The following is a 21,413-nucleotide window of genomic DNA, read 5'->3' on the forward strand; positions in this document are numbered from 1 at the left end:
GGAGGGCAATGACAGCATTGGGTTCAAAGAACCGGACATTAGTTAAATATGTATTGATTATATTCCAATCACTTTGAAGCTGTGCACTGTTTTTTAAAATCCAGTGCTCCAAAGCCCAGGATGGTCTGAGATCTACATATTTTTCAGAGTTGTTGAAGCATGAACCATCTGGACTCCGAAACTTATCAGAAACCCATTTCAGGTTCTGAATTTGAGAAAATATGGACAATCCAAAATCTGAAAACCAGAGTGCTCATTTGGATCATGTTGTGCCTATTTATTTGTGTTACTTAGAATTATTTCGTAATGCATATGTTATTCTAAATGTAATTATCTTTCCCTTTTCCTTTGATTTTCTTTTTTCTTTTTTTGTTTTCTGTGTGTGTAACTTCAGTTTTGTGTGCGTGAAAGGTGCACAAATCAACCCCTTACCTTAACTAAACCCTGGCAAAGTGTCACCAAGACGCGTTGCTATCGCCTCCACCTGCTGCACTTCAGCGTCTGGTTTACCATCACAGTCAGGATTTAGGAAATGAGGGAAAGTAACAGCGGGAGTTCGTGACAAACACCACACGCGCAAAATCCCACCTCAGTGTCAGGCTATCGCTGGGAACGTTCTGTTTATACGCGCTGTTATTGACGTGGGAGAACCAAAGCGGAGACCCGCTCCGTGGACCTGAGCTCACATTCACTGAACAAATCGGGCATTGAGCGTGGACTCTATCGCACACGCCGTGTAAGCCGAGAGCGCTTTGTGTCTTTCATTCATCCCGGGTGAAGGCTGCCGCTTCCCCTCACACTTCCACCTCGTCCTCCTCCTCCTCTTCCTCTTTCCTCACGCCGGGAGAGAAGTCCTCTCCGTCTGATCTCCGCTGTGGCTTTACGGTCCGAGTTAAGTGGATGATATCAACAGAGCCCGGCGCTCCTCTCACCTCCTGCGCGGCACCGCGGACCAGATAAGTCGCCGGGGGGACAACCGGCGCGTCACGACGTAAAAGCATCGGGAAAAGGAGTCTGTTATTTTTTATTTTCTCAGAGGGCACGACGCGGTTTGAGGCGAGATATACAACAGAAATGTTTATCTGGATGAAGCGGAGTCCCCCTGAGTTCTGAGGGATTTTAAGAAACAGGTGCGGTACGGGAATACAGACAGGACAGCTGGCGGATGGTTGTCGGCTTCGAGGAGAGAAGTCTCTGCCTCTGCGCAAGGTGAGTGATGGACCGCGCTGCCCAACACTGGGGAGCACTGACCAGAGCACTGACAACAGATGAATTATAGACTAGCTTTTGTATTTGACTTTTCACATATGTCTTGTAGAAAAGCCACACACACTCAAAAAAGTTTTGTGGCATCACTTTACAGAAAGACCTTGGAAACTTTGAGCTGTTAGTATATTTAATCAATTAGAAGCGGGTAATTCTGCATGTTTAATGTGTAACTCACAGCAACATGCAATGATGATGGATCATTTTAAGGGTATTATATCCCTGAATAGATACGATTTGAACACATGACACTTCAGTGCCAGAACTATTTGAATCAAGTTAATAAACGCTGCAACTATAGTTTTACTAGTCAAGGCTGATCTTATTATACATTACGATGCCTATTAAATAGTTCAATTTAAGGTCTTAGATATGTTGATTTCTCACCAAAGTATTAGATTTGAGTAATTAGGATAAAAGCCCAAAAGAAAGTGCAATGAAAGAGAATGAATGGATGAGATGGATCACTCATTGTTGATCAGCATGGATGGTGAGGCAGTTATATGCTAAACTCTAAAAATCATCCACTTTTAAGTCAAGGTAGAAAGAAAGAATGAATTTGCTTTTTTGTCAATGAGGATGTTCTGTTAGACAGTGAGCAGGCATGACATTATAACCAGAATTGGGACCGGCTTTACACCATCCGTAAAGATGATGTAGAGATTTCATAAAGATTAACTTCTTAAACTAATGTTTCATTTGATGGTTTGGGCTGTAGGAACTGGCATTGTTCACTTCTGTTCCTTCCTTAGACCATTTATGATCAATTCTGCCCAACATTTGGGCACAGCCCACTCGAGGTGCTGTTTTTGAGATGCCTTCTAACCCAATAGTTGTTCCAGTTCGGTCGAATTGGCTGAGATCCTGACACTTTTCTAACTGTTCCTGTTTCTCACACACCAACTTTGAAGGCATAATGTTCACTATTACCAAATGATGACAAGATAATCTGTTGTTCACTGCATGTGTTTGTAATCTTAATAGAATAGAATAGATAGTATTTATTGTCATTGAACAGGATTCAACAAAATTTCTATTGCAACTCCTGTGATTGCTGATCAGCATACGTCATATCAAATGTCACACTGACAGTGAAGTGTAACATTAGGAAATTACATTTTTCTGTCAGTAAAGAACGTGATTAATAGATTTTTAAAAATGTGTTAGTCAGGTGATATTCCTAACCTTGCTTTTTGTATTTGTTCATTCATAAATTTCTTTTATTATGTAATGTAAAATGGATTTGTTTTGATACAAATCCAACCCTGACATCTGTCATTTAGGACTAATATCCATTTAGCGTCATATTGGAAGTCTGCAAAAGTTAATGCAAGATTGTACGGGAGTTACTCATCAGGTTTTTGCTAGCTAACCGATGAGTGAGTGAGTTAGTTGAGGCTGCACTCTGCTGGTCGTTGCGCATTCTTGAAACTTGAAGTTGAGTGGTTAAAGCCTTTCCTCTGCCTTCATCCCCCAAAATGCTGTGCAATTTTGTATCAGAAATATGGCGAATTATTGAAAATTATATTGTACATATTTTCTCATATTGATCACGTGCGTATCGTGATGTATGTTGTCATCGATTCATTGCCCAGCCCAACTTAGTGCTCAGGTGTTAATGCCTTTAGAAGCGCAGGAAAATTGATACCTAACAAAATGACTGAAGTAGGAGCACTCTTGAAGAGTTGTTGAACCATCTTCAACTTCTTCAACAGGATGGCAGTTGATTGAGCACTGGTGCTAAAGTCCAGGGACATGAGTTTGTTTCTTTAAGATTGACAGTGGATTGTTTGTGTCTTTGTTTGTTCTTTTGGAGGAATGTTCTATAGCAACAGGCAGTGTATCGGCTCATCCTTAGATATGTATTTTTCATTCATGGTGTGTTGTGACCTTTCTGCTGACACTGTTGTCTTTGTATGGATGCATCTTCATGTGTGTTCCCTTGTTTCCGTGTGTGAGTGTGTGTGTAAAAAAGAGCGAGAAAGAAAGAGAGCTCTAATCTCATATTGATGTGTGGGCCATTTGACATTTAATAGTATACTTTCATTAATAGCTGCATGATGACTAATTTGCAACCATTAACTGTTACAGATGCATGATATCAACATATCAAAGTGTTCCCATATAAACATCAGTAGACCTTATTTAAAGGGGTTTTTTGTGTAAATTGTTTCTCTCAGATATCACGCTTGCCTTTTTATTCAGATAATTCAGATTACTTAAGAGAAAAGTAGCATACTTGCCATTATTTCTTTCACTTGTTTTAACAGTTGTGCATTACTTTACAACACTCAATGACCTCATCTATTAATGATGTAGTTAAACAAGGATGGATAGAAACTTCACGCAGACTGTTTGCGTAGGCTATTTGGCAAGGTCATGCCCTGTTTGGATCACACCTGTGTAGATTTGTTTGTGCCAATTTTTGGACCATGTGTTTGCCTGCAGGCCAAAGCAAGTTTATTTATGTAAAAGGCACACAAAAGCCAGATATTCTGCTTTACAGAATATCTGCTGAAAACATTTAAATGGCAAAAACATTTTTTAAGAAACGAACATTTTAAAATCAGTTATTATTGACACTTCAGTAATGGTAAATGGACTGAACTTATATAGCGCTTTTCCAGTCATTTTGACCACACAAAGCACTTTACACTAGAGTCACATTCACCCATTCACACACACATTCATACACCGATACGCAGACCGGTAGGCAATTTGGGGTTAAGTGCCTTGCCCAGAGGCACATTGACATATGGCAGGAGGAAGCTGGAATCGAACCTACAACCTTATGATTGCAAGACGACAACTCTGCCACACAACCACAGTCGCCCAGTAATGAGACTCCTTGATCAAGAACTGCCATAAACAATGCTTTAAACCTAATTGAAAGGGGCAAACGTCTCAGGTTTTCTGGAAGTTTGTTCCAGAATGGAGGCACATAGAAATGAAATACTGCTTCATCTTGTTTCGTTCTGCTCCTGGGAACAGAGGAAGCTGGTCTCTGAAGAGCTGAAGGGTCCCATTGGTTCATATGTCACTTGTAACTGAATTGTAAAGCAGCTGCAAATACCTGTAAAGACACCATCACAATAATCCATCCTACTAAAAATGAAAGCATGCTCCATTCCAGTAAGTTTTCTTGTTTGTTCTGTGATCTTTAATGCCAATGATACTAGTTTTGTGCTATTCTCTACCCTCACATGTTGGGGATGATTTCTTTCTCATCTGGATTAAGCTTAAGCATGTAGTGATGCTTTGTATAACATCGGCAAAAGATGGTATGCAACTTTGCAGTCAGGCATGCTCAGTGTGCAGATAAAAAAACTCTTGCACATTTTGATACAGCTTCACTTGTCTTTACAGCGGGATCCTACCTGCAGAGAGATGTCAAAAAAGACTTCTCCTTCAGGAAGACCTCTTGTAGTTAAGGTGAACACAGTTATCAATAAAAATTCACCAATTTTCCAATGTCAAAACTCTCGTCTGTTTTTGACAGAAGCAGAAACATGTATTTATACATGAATGCATGTATAAATGCATTCATGAATAAATGAATGATCAAAATTTTAAAAAAGTGTAGTTGTAATTTGTAGCTCTCAACTAAATCGACTTTAGTAAAGTAGGAATATTGTTAATATTGTTTTATTCTCTTTTTTTCTTTTGTAAAGATAATTTTGATCCATATTTTCTTGAATTTTGTTTGGTTCAGATACATTTGAGGAAAAATATTTAATGTATCTAAAAGCGGATACCATAAATGACACTGATGAAACCATTTTTGTTGTGCACATATCCCCTGAGAAACAAAATGTATAATTGTCTGTGAGCTGCATTGTACTGCATCTATTTATATATATTGCTCTTTTACAGTCACACTATCAGACTTGAGTATGTTGGAGTTTCTTGCTTAGCATTTGATTTGTCAGTCGAGTCTTTTGTAATGAAGAACAAGCAGCTTACATCTCGTTTTTGTAATTAGGAAGAGGAAAAAATGCCATATCGGTCTTTAGTTGGTAGCACTCATGTCAATTCAGCACTAAAATCAAAGAGAGTGAGGACAGCAATATGAATGAGGAATGTTATTAAAACGTATTCGTTGTGTCACCTCAGTGGCTCTGGTATTGCAATTATATACTTTATTTATTGCACACTTCTAATTTGTGTTTTCAGCATTTATTATGAGGTCAAACTGATTCTTTGTTGGTTGTGTTGAGTGCCTCGTGAAAAGTCTGTTTGCATTTTTATCAATGTTAGTCTAATCCAGTAGAATGATATGCACTGCACTTTGCAACACAGTGTGATATTGATTATAGATTAGTTTTGTTTGGGTTTAGAGAATGCATTAACAACAATATTGACTTTAAAAGTCATTGCTTACTGTAAGTCCTCTGTTTTTGTTGTTGCAACGTTGAGTCCCGTGTACAAAGACAAAGTGTCTGTATTGTTCTATGCTGTTAGCTGGTTCACAACCTCAAATGACTGAGCAAATATCTGCAAGTGAAAAAAACAAAGATTCTTCAACCGAGCTAATTTAGAATGAACAGAAGTGAAACGGAAAAATGTTCTTTGTTCTGATGTTAAATTTGAATATTTCTTTTAAAAATAATAAACACTGTATCATGTAGAGGAAGTAATCAGTGCATTAACTCCTCAAGAAGGTTGTAAAGCACTGATCAAGGTGGTGGGTTGCCAGTTTGAACCTGTGCTCTGTCTGTCTCAGTTGTTGTGTCCTTTGGCAAGAGACTTCACTCTGCGTACCCACTGGTGGTGATCAGAGGACCTGATGCGGTAGCTCACCGCCGTCAGCATGTGAATGTGTGCATGAATTAAAGTGAATGGATCCTGAGGATGTGGTTCCCTTCAAAGAGCCGTAAGTCCCACTGCTCATTGACAGTCAACTCTGGGAGGTGGGGTTATTGCAAGGAAATGCAAATGAGTTGCCTTTGTTAACACCTCGAGGTAGCTGATCAGGTTTGGGGACATTTGACATGAAGCCAACTCAAGATTTCTCTGCCACATGGAAATCAAACTAAAGTAGAGCAAATGTCCAACAAACGAACAAGGTTATAAGGTAAAGGTAGTGAAGCTCATGGCGTTACCCGAGACATTTGGTGAGGCATTTTTGCTTCGTCAGCCAACATTAAGGCAAAGAAGATTCCAAACAAGTCATACATCAGGTCTGTAAAGTTACTTCTGGGCTTTACATCCACGGCACCCAGACATAATGGTGTTGTTTGCACAATAATGTGAGGGTGCGCTGAAATTATTATTTTGTCTTGCTGGTCAAAATTGGCATTGCTGGAGAATATTTTGCCATTATTGTAGTTTTTTAATCTTCCAATTATTTGACCAGCCATGTTTTCTGTCATTGTATCCATGCGTTCTTTTCGATACAGTTGTGTTGGAATAATTTTACGTGATTGTGAGTAATCGCTTAGTGACATGAAGTACGCAAACGAGCAAATTTTTGTCAGCATATCTTATTTTGAGATAAATTGCAACCATCAACAGTTACTAATAAACCCATTGATTTGAATGACAGGTGGCGTCATGTCAATTGTTTTCAAATTTTGTGGACTGTTTTCTCCCTGATCTTGCTTCCACTGCAGTGACAATCTTTTTTTTTCCTTCCATTTCTTTGTGATTGACATTAAAAAGCTTAGAATTTTCACTTTCAAAATGCTTCAGGGGAGATTTATGCCTGATTTTCTCATGACCAGTCACATATACTTCACTCTGAACGTCAGAAAAGAAAAGAGTATTCTGCAATCTTCCTGAAAAGAAGATTGTCTGAATGCTAGATGCCTTCGCTTCTGTGTTCAGAATGCAGACGGTAATTTGTCCTCGATTGTAAATGTAATAAAGGTTTGTTATAATGACTTTTTTACTGCATGTAAACAAATAATCTTATTGTTGTGCACCATGATTGATGCATTACATATATAAACTAGACAGCTACATTCTGAACTCTGGTAGAGTCTTCAGTATGAACATTTTTTGCACAAATTATGAAAGGCCTTCTGACAATCACAGCCTTTAGAAATAATAGTTATTCAAATCAAGGAATGTATTTTTATTCATACATTTTTTTATTTAAATAAGCAGGTTTTCATCCAGGTAATCAGACTGACACTCAAGATCTATAAAGGTTTATCATGTTGAAGCTTGTTTAGAAATGTTCTTTGACCTAAATGTTATATATTTTTCTTTGAGAGCTAGTATTATGAATCAGAATCAGTAATAAAAAGATGGAAAACAGGTTGAGATTAATTTATAAAATAATGTAACTGACAGTTGTCAGCGACCTAAAATCAGAGATGTTTCTAATGTAATTTTATCAAATCCACAGCATCTTGTGGACCGATAGCCCTTCGCTGCTGTAGGTCAAGAATCCAAACCTGTGCTGTTTGTTCCTTAGGTGTAAATTATCACAAACATTTAATTATGATATCATTTATATTTTCACATCAGAACTTGCACAGCAGCTGCACTCTGCAGCTCACATACTAGCTGCCTTTCACTCTTCATTACATGATATGAAAACTGTTAAGACTTAACTCTTAGATCAGGAGTCAAACTCAAGTCTGAAGTAATTTCATTTTTGGCACTTAACTGTGACTCGGGGCACTGTCTCACTTACGTCATCTGACTGCATAACATATTGAAGCAGGCCTATTGTTATGCATATGGTTGGAAAGCTGGCATAAAGTATGATTTGAGATTGTTTTAGTCCACATTTGGGGTTTTTTTTGTTGTTGATTTTTTCCCCTTGAGATTTTACAATGGTGACATGCCCTGTGAAGCTGGTCTCTTATTACCTGATAATTTTGTTAGCATTTAATAAATGTAAAACTCAATATTCCTCATATTTTATTATCGAATTAGTTTTACATTTTGGCGATTCTGGGTCTTGAGTTCAGATGGTCAATTAGTGTTTTAAATCTTTAAATGAAGAAAGAAAAGACTGTGAATTATGTCTAATGAAGTCACAGAAAACAGGATGGAAACATTTGAGAAAAAAATAGCTTATATAAAAACAATGCAATTAGTTGCTAATGGAACAGACAGACCCCCACAGTTCTTTTGCTATCCAGCATAGCATCCTCCATATGTTACAGTAACATAAACCCCCCTCATTAAAACTTTGGCTTGCCTTTTGTCTCCCACCATTAACTCAGTTTGCCTAGAAGTCTCTTACTGAAAGACACACTGGGTAGGAGATGTGCTCAGTTAAACTCAGAGAAGCAACTTTTTTTTTTCTTGGAGGAATAGTCTTTAATCTTTTAAGTAAATATTGTGGCCTGAAGCCATTGATCTTTTATAGATAACATTACCAGCTAATGATGCACAGAGAGATTTTCACACATACAACTGAAAGAGTGCCCTCTTGATTTCAATTATCCTGTAAAATAAGGGAACACATTACATTTAAATAAATAATATGTAGTTAAAGGTTGCATATGGTGGTTTATTTGACTGTCCACACTGATCCTCTTTGCATTTCTGCACATATCCAGATTTTTGATTCTCAGCAAAGTAAAAATAAAAGAAAAAAACAAGCAAAAAACTGAAGATTTTCAACTTGTCGCCTATGCATCAACAAATAAAACCGTAAGGTTTTTAAGCTGCAAAGCTAAAGGTAACAACTTGTTCAGCAAGAGAAAATAAATACTTTTCATCAAGTTCAAAACACCATTATCTAACTTGTACAACTAAATGGTTTGAGTTGTAATGTGCATAATAATGTAGTGAGAAGTGATGCTCTTTTTTTCCCCTAAGAGTGAATAAGTCTTGCCTGCATAAGTTCTTCTGAATTATCTCTGGCTTAGGGGAAACATTTTACCCTGTGAAAAAAGAAGAGAAGTGGATGAGGACAGAAAGGCATAGAAGCTGATGAGGAGCATAGCGACCATATGTCAATAATTTGGATTGTCAGTATTAATAAGTTGAATCTATGAGAGACTGAATACGAGCACAAAGTATTTACCTACTGGAGAGAGCGTAGAAAAAATCTGAATGTAAGGTAGATTATGACCAGTTTAACAGTATTATTGCTGTTGGACTGCTACGAGCCAATAAACTCATTTTTTTTCCATTTTGGAAAGTTGCTCTGCCAGATTGTGTTGGTAAAGTTCTCAATTTGTGGCTCACAACCATAAAAAGCAAGCAATTCCAAGAACATTTTGGTTATTTAAATCCAAGGTTATTTGTTTTAGCTTCAATTTATCAAAATTTGATTATCAGGTTGTCACTTTTGGTTTTTTAGCCCCCGCACTAACTTTCATGCTTTATCTGATGACCAATAAAAAACTACCACACTGATTGAGATATGTATCAACAATTTAAATGCAAGTTGTAGCCATGTGGTCAGAACAGATATCTAGATGTCTAAATTTTTTCATTGTCCTTCATTTTGACTGACAGGACCAAAGATCCAGTTAGTCTATTTTAACCATCTTTTTTTTTTAATGATTACAATGGAATATTGAATTGCATTTAATTTTGATTTGATTTGTTTAATATTCGTCAAGGTGAACAGAAAATTTACACCGTGCCATTACACATTAAGCAAATGAATATGATGTCACAAAGGAAGACGTGGTGCTGTCCTATTCACAGAAGGAGATTATACAAAATATTAACACCTGGGGTTTATGTAGCAGTCACATCACTGATTTAGCTAAAAATAAAATAAAAAATGTAAAGGTCATGATTGTGCTGAGAAGGAGTTGGGCCCAGATGGAGATTATTTCATAGAGATGATGAAAAAAAAATACAAACTTACAAAAACACTGGAACACAGAGAGTCAGAGCAAAAAAAAAAAAAAAAAAGATTGGAGCCAAGTAAAAAGACAGCAGGGTATAACAGGAGGAATAAGAGCAGAGTTAAAAGGGAGAGAGCAGAAGGCAGACCGAGGAGAGGGAGAAAAAATGCCACCATGGGGCAAGGAAGAGTAAACAGAGCAACTAGAAAAATCTCTAACGATAATAAAAAATATTTAAACACAAGAAACAAGTAAACATAATTAAACTAGTGAGAACACACAATCAAAACTTCAACCCAAAGTTCTGACAGTTAATTTGGGAGATATTTTTTTCTCTCAAACTAAATAAATGTAGTCAAATTAAAGGCTGATTTTTTTTTCTTAATATTTACCAACATTTGCTGCTATAATTTTAGCTTCATTCATTTTAAAATATATTTTCTACACATCTTTGCTAGATAGGGTTGCCAGAGAGTGTGGATGGTGCTGCAAAGGATGGTAGATGAAGGGAAGGCAGCATTGAGAAGGAATATGTTTCCAAGAATGAAACAGGAAAAATGTAATCTGGAACTTCAAAGAGACACCTCACAGTGCTCTCCATATTATTAACCCCATCTCTTGTTATTGCCGCTTATGACTCATTAGACAGGTCACTGGCTCACAGGATGGTGTCAGTATTTCATTATCTCTATGCATAATTCGAATGTCAAATCAGGATAGTAATATATTTCAAGTCAGATAGATGGAAGTGCGATGGAAGAAAGTGAAAGAGAAGAACTCAAAGTCCAGTTCACAGGAGTTTTCTTCCTAATGGAGCAGAGATGAAATGGAGCCAAGCAGGAGAGAGCTCAGCACAAGCTTTTGCAACCAGCTGGTTTTCACTTTTTTCATTATTATCTCTGTGTCTCCTCTAAAAAGTGGGGCAAAATTTCCACTAGTATTTTTCATCACACAGACAAGTTGTTTTGTGTCTAATAAAAAGTTTTTTTTGGTATGGTGCCACTGAAATTCCCAGCTGAAATGAAATGGCTTGCGTTATTACTTTATATACAGTAGGGCTCTCATAAGCCTTTTCCACATATTAACAATCTATCTAATAATGGAATGTAATAATGGAAAATCCATTTTTGAAGGATTGTTGTTGATTATAAATTAACATGGAAACAACACTGAATATATTTTTAAAACATTGCAAAAACAATAAACATTTTGCATAAGTTTAGAAATGTAGCAACAAATTATAACATTTTACATATAATTTACTCTTCTCTTTTACTTCCTTATAAATCCTATTGTGTGGAAATGTGGCAATACACGTGAGAAAATAATAATCACGATAGTTTCTAAATGCAAAAATAGCCTACTTTTACATACATATTTATTTTTGTGGAGGACATCAAGACCAAAAAACAGGGATTTGTAAACAACAAGCAGCACCAGCTATTCCAACCAGGACTATCAATGACACTAAAAGACAAAAAAAACTAGTGGACTGGAGGAGTCGTCACGTTGGACTTTGCTTTTTGGCTTGTTGGATTGTACAGGTTGTAGACCTCTGGTGCCGAGTAAATGTTTTTCTTCCCCAGGTCCAAATTACCAGTTTGGAATTGTTTATTTTTTTACTGCATTGAGAAAATGTGTAGCATGAGAGTGACTAAAAACTCTTTCTTGGAGTGCCTGAGTCTAGCTTCTGACTGCATTAGAGTAGAAAGCCCTCAGCACACACACATCTTTCTATGTTGCAAATTGTTTCAGAAAAGCAGGAGGAAAGCAACAGCCCTCCCCAAAGAGAAAAGTTACTTCATTTTTACTTCAACTGCACCACCTTTAGGAGCTGATAGCCTCAGGCAAGCACTTCAGGCTGTATGAAATACAATTTCAGATTCAGGAACTCTCATCTAAGCCCATTTGCACTATAAACAGAAACAAAAGCAGAGAGCTCATTGTTTTAAACAATACTGTTAACCACCACATTCTTACAATATACAAAATTGTATTTTCTCATAGGTTTGGTTTTGTTAATTTCACTGGTACTCCCACATGATCATGACACAGTTGATGTAACACAAATTTCATTGTAGTTAGACAGAATTATTAAAAAATATATTGACATAAAAGAGTATGCTATGGGGTTGTTTTTATTTGCATGATGGTGATGCCCACACTTTCATCGTTTATAATGTTTATAAATTTTAAAGTATGTTCTTTCTTACACACAAATAATTTACAGTCTGCTAGATTTTCAGGAAAGCAAAACTAACAATGTAAGTTTAACAAAAGGCAACTGATTTTCTCCCCTGCCAATTCAGTGCTGCTTGTCAGTATATGTCCAAAAAGTTGCTATTTCAATATGTGTTTTAATTCATGTCCTAGTCTTTGTAGTGTGAGGCACTTCGGGGATCTTGTGGAGTAGATAAAGCGCTGTGCAAGTACAGGCCATTTGCAGAGAATAAATTACTTCTACTGTAGCAAAAAATTTAATATTTTAATGTGCCCATTTATTTTGTGCATAATAAAAATAATTCAAGTCTACATTTTTAAAAGCTGAGAAGAATTATTCAAGGTTTAATTGTCTATGTTACACAGATGATGTCATCATCTGTGTTTCTTTGGGTTGTAGAAATACATTCATCCTGTGAAATTAAGCAATGTCGTAGAATGAGAGTTTTAATTCTCATTCTATTAATTTTGTCATTAAATTTCAACTAATTAATTTCGTGGTTCTCAAAATTATTACAGAAAATTCTTTAAGGTTACCATCTTTAAAAAGTAGACTAATAAAGTCAAATAATTTGGATCAATAATTTCTAAATCGAGTTGGAAAAGTCAACAGCTTTCCTGACATTGGAATTCCAGTAGGAAAAGCCAGATGCTCGGTTAAGGAGAATCCAATAACTTCAAATTTAATACAGCTATCTTGCATGTAATTCCCCCAGTAAAAACAGCTAATTAGCATCCTGAATATTTACATCTTATTGCATCTTCATATACAGCCCCTTAACCTCCCTTGCTAATGATGTTAAGGCAGTATTAAAAATAAGGGGCTGATCTATGACCAGATATTTTCAAAGGGTAGTCCAAGATTAGACATCCCCAAGCTGATTGGCTGATGATAAACATCAGCCAATCAGCTTGGGGATTGGCTGATTGGCTGGGGATGACCCCACAGTAATGTTTCCCAGCTAATCCCAAATTACCAGAGTGCTAATTTGGGATTAGCACTCTGGTACCAAAACCAGAGTGCTAATCCCAAATTAACTGCCTTAGATTCAGTGACTGTTTTATGAAAGATCTCTACAGAGGGGGGGAAAAAAATCACACAGCAGTGTCTGCAAAATGCAAAACTTCTCATGTATTTCCAGGATTTACACCATGTCTCTAGTGGCACAAAATCCCTCCTTTTCCCAAATGTGGGATTGGTTTAGAATCTATTGGGATTGGAAACAGTTGTTCTAACATCAGAAATTAAGCTTTGTGGATTGGAAGACAATGGGCATGTGCAGCATTTCCACTTAGCTGTGGGGTGTGAAAGCAGGAAAACCTTTTTGAAGCCAGCATTCAGTTTCTGTATTATTTGAAATTAAAACAGCATATCTTGAACTTGAACAAACCATGGATTTTAAATATTGTAGTCCAGGTTTGAATAGCCCACATGTAGCGGTGCTTATTCTTTCCAAATCTACATGTGTTCTTCACACCACATAAGCAACTGAAATGTCCAAACACAGATTGTTCAGAGGTTGTTAACAATATCTCAAGAACTCCTTCCTTAGTAATCGTCTCCAGTGTACAGTGTGAAGCTTAAATAATTCACCTCTATATCCAGGGCTCATGATAATTGCTTAGAGCAGTGGATCTCAATCCTGTTTCTAAGAATCCACTCTCCTTTATCTTTGATGACTCCGGCACACCAGATTCAAATGAGTGGATTACCTTCTCAACATGCCTTCAAGTGCCAGGTTTCAGAACTGCCGGTTTATATTTCACCAGAGAAGGTCACATGCTGACAGCCACTGGAGATAGTCTTTGCTAATGACAATAAACACTATCATGCAATTTTGTAAGATCTGGCTCTTCGAGATACTGTAACACCACCGATGACAATAAATACAATATATAGTGTTGCACCAAAAGTCTTTTATGAGCATAGGTAATATCATTGTGAATTTGATTTATTTTTTCGCTTCAGTAAGGAGTTATTTGTCTCTCAAACTACAAAATAGAAGGTACCTTGAACTGTCTTAAATCAAAAATGATGGTTTGTACATGACTTCTTCTTGGACCAGAGCAAGATGATACAGACTTGCATTAATTATTTTCTTTAAAGTATATTTTCTGGTGTGAGAATTTCTGGATTTATTTATTTTTGCTTCCATCTTCAGCAGAAACTGCAGACACAAGACAGCCTTTTTATTACTCAGATTTTGAATGGACCTTCTCTTTAAATTATGAGGAAACAACAGATTTTGAACACACCGATGTAAAATGTCTATTCCTGAAAGAGACTGCTTCGGGAACGATTACATCGCTACCAAACACCTTCACAGTGAAATGAACTAAACTAAACTGACCTCCTCCTGTTGATCCAACTTTTATTATTTATTGTTCTATAATTATTGCTATACATAGTTTAAATGAGGTTGAATCCATGTAAGACACATATGCACTGGGTTTGCTCTCCCCCATTCCTCTACACCATCTTTCCTTTTATCTTCTTCATTATGTTCCCCACACTCTATCTTTCTATCTTTTCTCTTCGTTGGGCATGGCATTCCATTAATCTCCCCAACAGATTGGCTCTATTAATTAGTCTACATTTCCCATCTTGTGTCCAATAATCAAAGGTAATAGAGATATTATAAAGATATAGATATGCCTTGCATCACACTCACTTTTAATTAGCCTAAAGATTAAAAGATAGAATCGTGTCAGTCTGGCTGACGTCCGCGGGTATTGCAAGGTCTTTTTATCGCTGCAACATTTAGGCGCGTGGCATATTCTGAGGCAAATTTAGTGTGTCAGTTCTGAATATAATCTCTTATTTAATGCCTTATAGGGCACTTCAATATGGAGGTAATAATGTGACATTTTCTAAGGATGAAGCATCTTTTCAGCTCCTCATCTATGCCTTTCCAGATATAAAAATATACCTCATAAACATCTACATCTGCAGAGTAACATGCAGAGGTGTCCTGCTCTAGATCAAATGCATTTCCTTTTTTTTTTATTCTGTTGTATAAACATGACACTCTAAAGTTTAAACGGGTGATGAAAAATAATGAAGGATGCATTTGTCCACCGTGTCTGGTGGTAATTGAAAGGTTGAAGGTCGACTAAACAGAAGAGAGCAGATGGATGATAACAAATGTGATTTTAAGCAGTGAGTGTGTGCGCATGAACAAGCAAATACATCAGTGTACATTAATTACACACCAGACCTGTGATGCAGAAGAAGACTTAAAATCACAAAAATTTGGATTTGTCACACACTGCTATTCAGAAGAATACATCACAGTGAAAACTGACCTGAAAACTTCCGTGTGTTTTGAGCTTCTAAACACTTTACCCTTGTTAAACCTCTGCTGTTGCTTCCCTGTTGAATGAACCCCACGCCGTTTGATAGCTGATGTTTCTGAATCATTCCCTAAAGACTCATTACTCACCCCAGTCCAGTCAGAGCGGTGCCTCAAGGGGACACATAATGAAGAAAATGGAAAATTGAACACAAGATCCCAGAGTGCACCACTAAACCCTTCTTTATAACATTACCCAGGATAAAAATAAAGAAAAACACAGCTGCCCACTTATTAAGACCCCACAGTAATGTTTCCCAGCGGATCGCTCGGGTCTTCATTGTTTTATTTGCTAAAAGAGTTTCTCTCACATTTGAGCCTTTAAGACATTTTAGAAACTTTTTTCTAAAGAATTTTGTTGATTTTAGTTCAAAACTAGTTCACATTTCTTCTACTTTGTAGCCACTTTGTAGTACTTTCAGTCAATCAAAGGGGTTAGGAACTGTGTTTAAACTCTATCACATTTCTGCAACAAGGTGCGATGAAGTTGTGTAAGTTTGCCAACGCTAACAAATATTTTGTCTTATTTCTAGTTCAAACAATCTCTTTATACTTAAAATAATAACAATATCAACAAAGTGTTTTACAACTTGGGGTAGCTGATTAACATTAAAGAGGTGCCATGAACCTGAAACAGGACCTAATATAACAGACAGGGAGAGAAAGTTCAAACCATCTCTTCCATTGATTGTAATGCGCAAAAATTGGCAAATAAACCGGATGCTCTGGACCCTCTGGAAATGACTGTGGAAAGATTTTTTACATCAAATAAAGAACATAATGGACAACCATGAGCACACTCCTTATCAAGCTGCTATAACACCATGTATCATCTTCTGTCAGAGGCTTCTGTAGAGCATCAGTAACACAGATCGCTGCAGGAGAGCATCCTTTTTCACAATGATAACTAAGGTCTGATATTTATACAGGAATGAAAAACTGTGTGCTCAGCGTCTGATGTTTGTTTGCAGCACATCATCAGTGAACAGCCCTGATGCAAACACTGCACTTCCATCAGTGTGGCATTCAGTGTCATGAATATATAAATAAAACCAATATCAATGTGTTTACTGCAACAAAAGGCTACATTTTCACTCTTTTTAAGAAAAATAAAACAAAGAAATCTTAGTAATATACCAGAAATGCCATTATATCATTATTTGCAAGACTAGAGGACCAGAGAAAACCAATATGTATTAGAACAAATTTCAAACCCGAGACAAATCAATGAGGCAACAGAGCAACCCATTCCACCACAAAGCATTTGTGTGGATTTGTATAAACAGTTAAGTTATATCTGAAGTTATATTTATTTCCTTTTATGCAGTCTTCTCCTCAGATGGAGATGAATTAGTCAAAACATTCAAGTTTAATTTATCGAGTTACATTGTTAGAATTCTTTGGAAGGTAATTAAGTACAGACGACTTAAACATCACACAAGTACAACACAAATCATGCAAATGTAAATTACATTGGTGTGCCCCTATGAAATTAACTCTTAGTAGTTCAGTATGTTACTGAGATTCAGACCAGACTAAAATAAACTTGCTCACCTTTATAAATTATTATTGTTTAGAGCAACATTGATTTAGAGTTTACTTCACTCTCAGGGGTTTTATGTGGCAAATGAAAGTCGACTAACTAAAGTAAACCATATATATATATATGTATATATATATGAAAAATCTTTTGAGACTCATTGTTTCATTTACAAGACAGACCTGTTTCATACACTGCAAAAATATATATAAAAATAACAACTCAAAATACTTAGCATTTCTAAATATCAATACTATATTAAAAATATATTTTTAAATGATAATTTTTTTAATTAAATTTCTTCCTAAAAATTGTTCTATTCTGAAATGATTGCAGTTTATAGGAGTGTTCAAAAAATATTTTCTGTTTTTCCATGTCCTGAGTTTATTGACAGGAGTTTGACACAAAGTCAACAAAAAAAATATAATGTTTTGCTCAACAAAATGTAAAACCAAAGCCTGAGCCTCTGGCTACTGTTTTTAAAGCCACAGCCAAAGTGACCCACTAGAAGATAATCTGATGGATAGGATCAACATGTTTAAGGCTGAACTTGTGTGATTAATTAGTAACTTTGAGGAAAAACAGTTTATAGGTGGAGAAATATTCATGCTTAAACAGCTTCCACACAAATTGCAATGTTGCCTCACATTTGATTCGATCGTGCATTTTAATACTGTATATTAATTTTCGTTCTGGTTGGCTGTGTGTGTTCATGCAGGTTCAGATGAAGATGAAGTCTGCGGGCGTCGTGGATGGAGGTTTATTCACAGAGAGCTATTGCAACATCTGCAATGCTCAGCTCATCTCCGAGTCCCAGCGCACCGCTCACTATGAGGTGAGCTTGTGTCTTCAGTTTCAGAGTTATTTTTCAGAGGAATTAAAAGTAGGATGGTCTAAAGCAAAAACTGTCTATATGATTACTACTACTTTTTTATTTCTGATTCCTGCAATGCATCTGCTTTATTTGTACCAATTTGTGCTTGTGCCATTCATCACTGTGCTCATCCATTATACATCGGATTACATGAATATGGTAGTTACTTGCTCGCTTTGTTTTAATGTGGTCTACTTTTCAGCAGACCTTCTATTAGTATTATAATGAAAGGCCATTAAATAATCAGTCTTTAAATTAGGTAATCTGAATCTATATGCGAGTGCATCTGTTTGTTTATCAGGGCGTTCTTGATTCTGTGCGAAGCACTGAGGTCAATGTTGATTATATATGGCAGGATTAGAATTTAAAAAGTGGACTAATGAGAATGAGTGGCTTTTTTGAGAGACTTAAGCAAGGACAATGACTGTGTGCGTGCGTGTGCTTGCGTGTGTGTGCATCTGTCTGCTCACAGGTGTATATGCTTTATTCTCATTCAATGACAATCTATTTCTGACCTTGATTTTTTAAGCCTGACAAAATCAAAGCAGGCGTTAGATATAGAGGACAAGATGAGTCACACCATGTTGTCGGAATCGGCCTTTATAAAAGATCTCTGCAGAGGTCAATGGATCAAAAAGACAAGGCAAGAAATCACTTGAAGGCAGGTGATTTTGGTACATTGCAGTATTGTGAAAGCATTATTCACCCCGCCACAGATTTTTTTTGTAACATTTAGAATCTTAGAATGTTTAAATCTATTTTAATGTCAAACCAGTAACCTAAGTGAATAATAAAATTGCTTAGATCAGGTTGAGTGTGGCCAATAGCTCTTCTCAAGGTGCTGGGGGTTCAGGAAGGGAAAGGTCGTGAAAATATAGTGGAATAAATTATTGAACATTTAGCTTCACCAAACTTATGCCAGAAGCAAAATCAATTTATTTAAGGCATTTAAAACTACAGTGAGTAAGGAGGCAGGTTTAAGTCAGGCATCTGGAGAAGAGGATTTAGCCTATAAAGTGCTGTCCATTAAAGGGTTAAACAATGCAGCGTAATTACATGTTTAATTTCACATATCTATATTTATGTTCCCTGAACAAGTTTTCTCCTACTTCTATGCATAGTGGAGCAAGTTTCCCTTATTTCTTGTTGTGTGCTGGGAAACTTCATTACCTGTGTTCTGCTACAAAAAAAGAAAAAAAAAAATCTCACAATTGCTTGCATTTTAATTGGTTGTAGTGCTGCAGGAGGGACTTGCGCATGACACAAACAACGTGCACATGTGAATTTACATTTTGTTTCTGCATCTGTTTTCTGTTTTATGTGCCAAATAGGCAAACATACTGTTATTATTTGAGAGAGAAACAGCAAAAACTAACAAAATTCTTTGTTTGTAACTTAAAGACTTGACTTATGTAGACTTTATTCAACTCATTTCAGTCAACAGATCTTAAATTTCAAATAAAGATCAAATAAGAAGTATGTTTCCTTGACGTGCAAAACAACCAATTTTCTTTCATACAAACAAAAATTAGGCCTAAGTAAATGGGGGTCTTGTAGCTGAAAGAACTCTTCGAAATGAAAGAGAAAAACATTGAAACTTGCAAAGTGTCAAAATGTCAAAGCTATGTCTTCACATATGTGTTTTTGACCACCTGAAACACATATGAAGACATGTTTCTGATGATCATCATCTTGACTCTGATCTTTATATGTGCTGTATGTTGCATGTATACAAAACTCACCATCACAAAATGCCTTTTTTTCCTTTTAGCAGCCCTCTCCTCTGTCTCCATCCACTTGATTTGACACAACAACACAGGAAAAGGAGAGAAAAGAAACATGCATCGTCCATTAGAGCAGCGAGCACTGAGGGTCATTGCAGGGTAGCCTACCAACTCAAGGTCCAGCTTTTACAGTCCAGCTCCCTGAGCCATCACAAACACAGCCATTTATATACCTATAAACGCACAGTATACTCTCAAGACACTCGAAAACGTGCATATACCCCCTTACAAAACGCATTAACAGCCATGTGTCAAGTGAGGCTGAGGAGGAATTCTTCTGCTGGGGGGGAAAAGATCCAATATAAGCTGATGGGCTACAAGTGCAAGTGCAAGTCTTATCACAGTTTCCCAATTGCCTTCTTTGTATGCTTTTCAGCCGTGATAATCGTCTTGCTTCACTAGAACATTAGCCTCAGTAGAACATGTCCCATCAGCTTCCAACTGCTATACATGTTTGATTTAGATGCTTGAAATCTTTATTTGTATCTCAGCTTTTTATCCTGTTTCTCTTTGTAGCTCTGAAACAGCAGCAGTCCATAGAGATTAGAGACAATCCTAGGTTTTATATAGAGATTGGAAATGAAGGCCTGACTTTGCCTGAGATGTCTGATCACGTTCACATTTACACATCTCTGCCCTGCAGTTTGTCCGGTTATTTCCATTGCTCGTTATTGAAGTGACAGCTAGCAGCTACAAGGACAGCTCACTGTCTTTTCATATAAATATTTCTGCACTCATTATTGCTTATAGTCTTTATATTTTAAACCCATATGACACAGGAAGCGATTGCATTAGGAGAACGCTCTAAATAGGTAGGGAACAAATAAAAAAATATTTTGCACTCAAAACAATCACAGTAGATGTCACATTAACATATCTAATACATTTGTTGAATTTTTATTTTTTCCTTTTTGTTGGGTTTCATATTTATAGGTAACTATGACATTGTTGTTGTTGCCATAATTATCACATGTTGGCCCTAAACTCTTTTCTCACTTCTCTCAGCAATAGAAAGTGTGAATTTGCAGGTGAAGAAATGTCCAACTCCCTAATCTCCTTCTTAATATTGTAATTATCTCTTAGGAAGCTGATTGCAATTTATCACAGTGTGCTACAAAAACACCATTCCTCTTGAGCTTCTTTGCATTTCGTCTCATTACAACCACAGACTTTAACATATTTTTGCTAGCATTTTATAGATTACATGAGCATAGTAGTTACTTGCACCTAAACATGCTCACTTTGTTTTAATGTGGTCTACTTTTCAGAAGACCTTCTATTAGTATTATAATAAAAGGCCATTAAATAATCAGTCGTTAAATTACAAAATAGTACAAAACGGCTAACTGGCATCAAAATAACACACCAATTCATCAACTAGCTACATATACTATCAAATTAATACATAGTTTACACTATTACACCATATTAGATAAAAGTAAAATGCTGCAAAGTGGCCCACTTACATTTGTACTGAGGTCTTCTCAGTTGATACTTTATAAAACCACATTTCTCTGCAAATTCAGCTTGTTGTATCAGTATTACATCTCAAAAAGCTTTGCATGACTATTAAGAAGCAATGGGATTTCTTTCATTTTAGTTTTACTG

General features: G+C 36.5%; 1 protein-coding gene across 1 annotated transcript in view; it reads left to right on the plus strand.

Annotated features, from left to right (window-relative positions):
- The first annotated feature begins 440 nt into the window (after positions 1–440).
- zgc:171482 (zinc finger protein) overlaps positions 441–21,413 on the plus strand; it is a 58,232-nt gene continuing 37,259 nt past the window's right edge. Inside the window, exons 1-2 of the mRNA XM_055030086.1 lie at positions 441–1,209; positions 17,866–17,982. Of these exons, the coding sequence (XP_054886061.1) occupies positions 17,872–17,982 (111 nt within the window). The 5' untranslated portion in view covers positions 441–1,209; positions 17,866–17,871. The remainder of the gene's footprint in view (positions 1,210–17,865; positions 17,983–21,413) is intronic.

This window comes from Poeciliopsis prolifica, unplaced genomic scaffold, assembly GCF_027474105.1.
Source record: "Poeciliopsis prolifica strain line A6 unplaced genomic scaffold, Auburn_PproV2 SCAFFOLD005, whole genome shotgun sequence".
Lineage (NCBI taxonomy): Eukaryota > Metazoa > Chordata > Actinopteri > Cyprinodontiformes > Poeciliidae > Poeciliopsis > Poeciliopsis prolifica.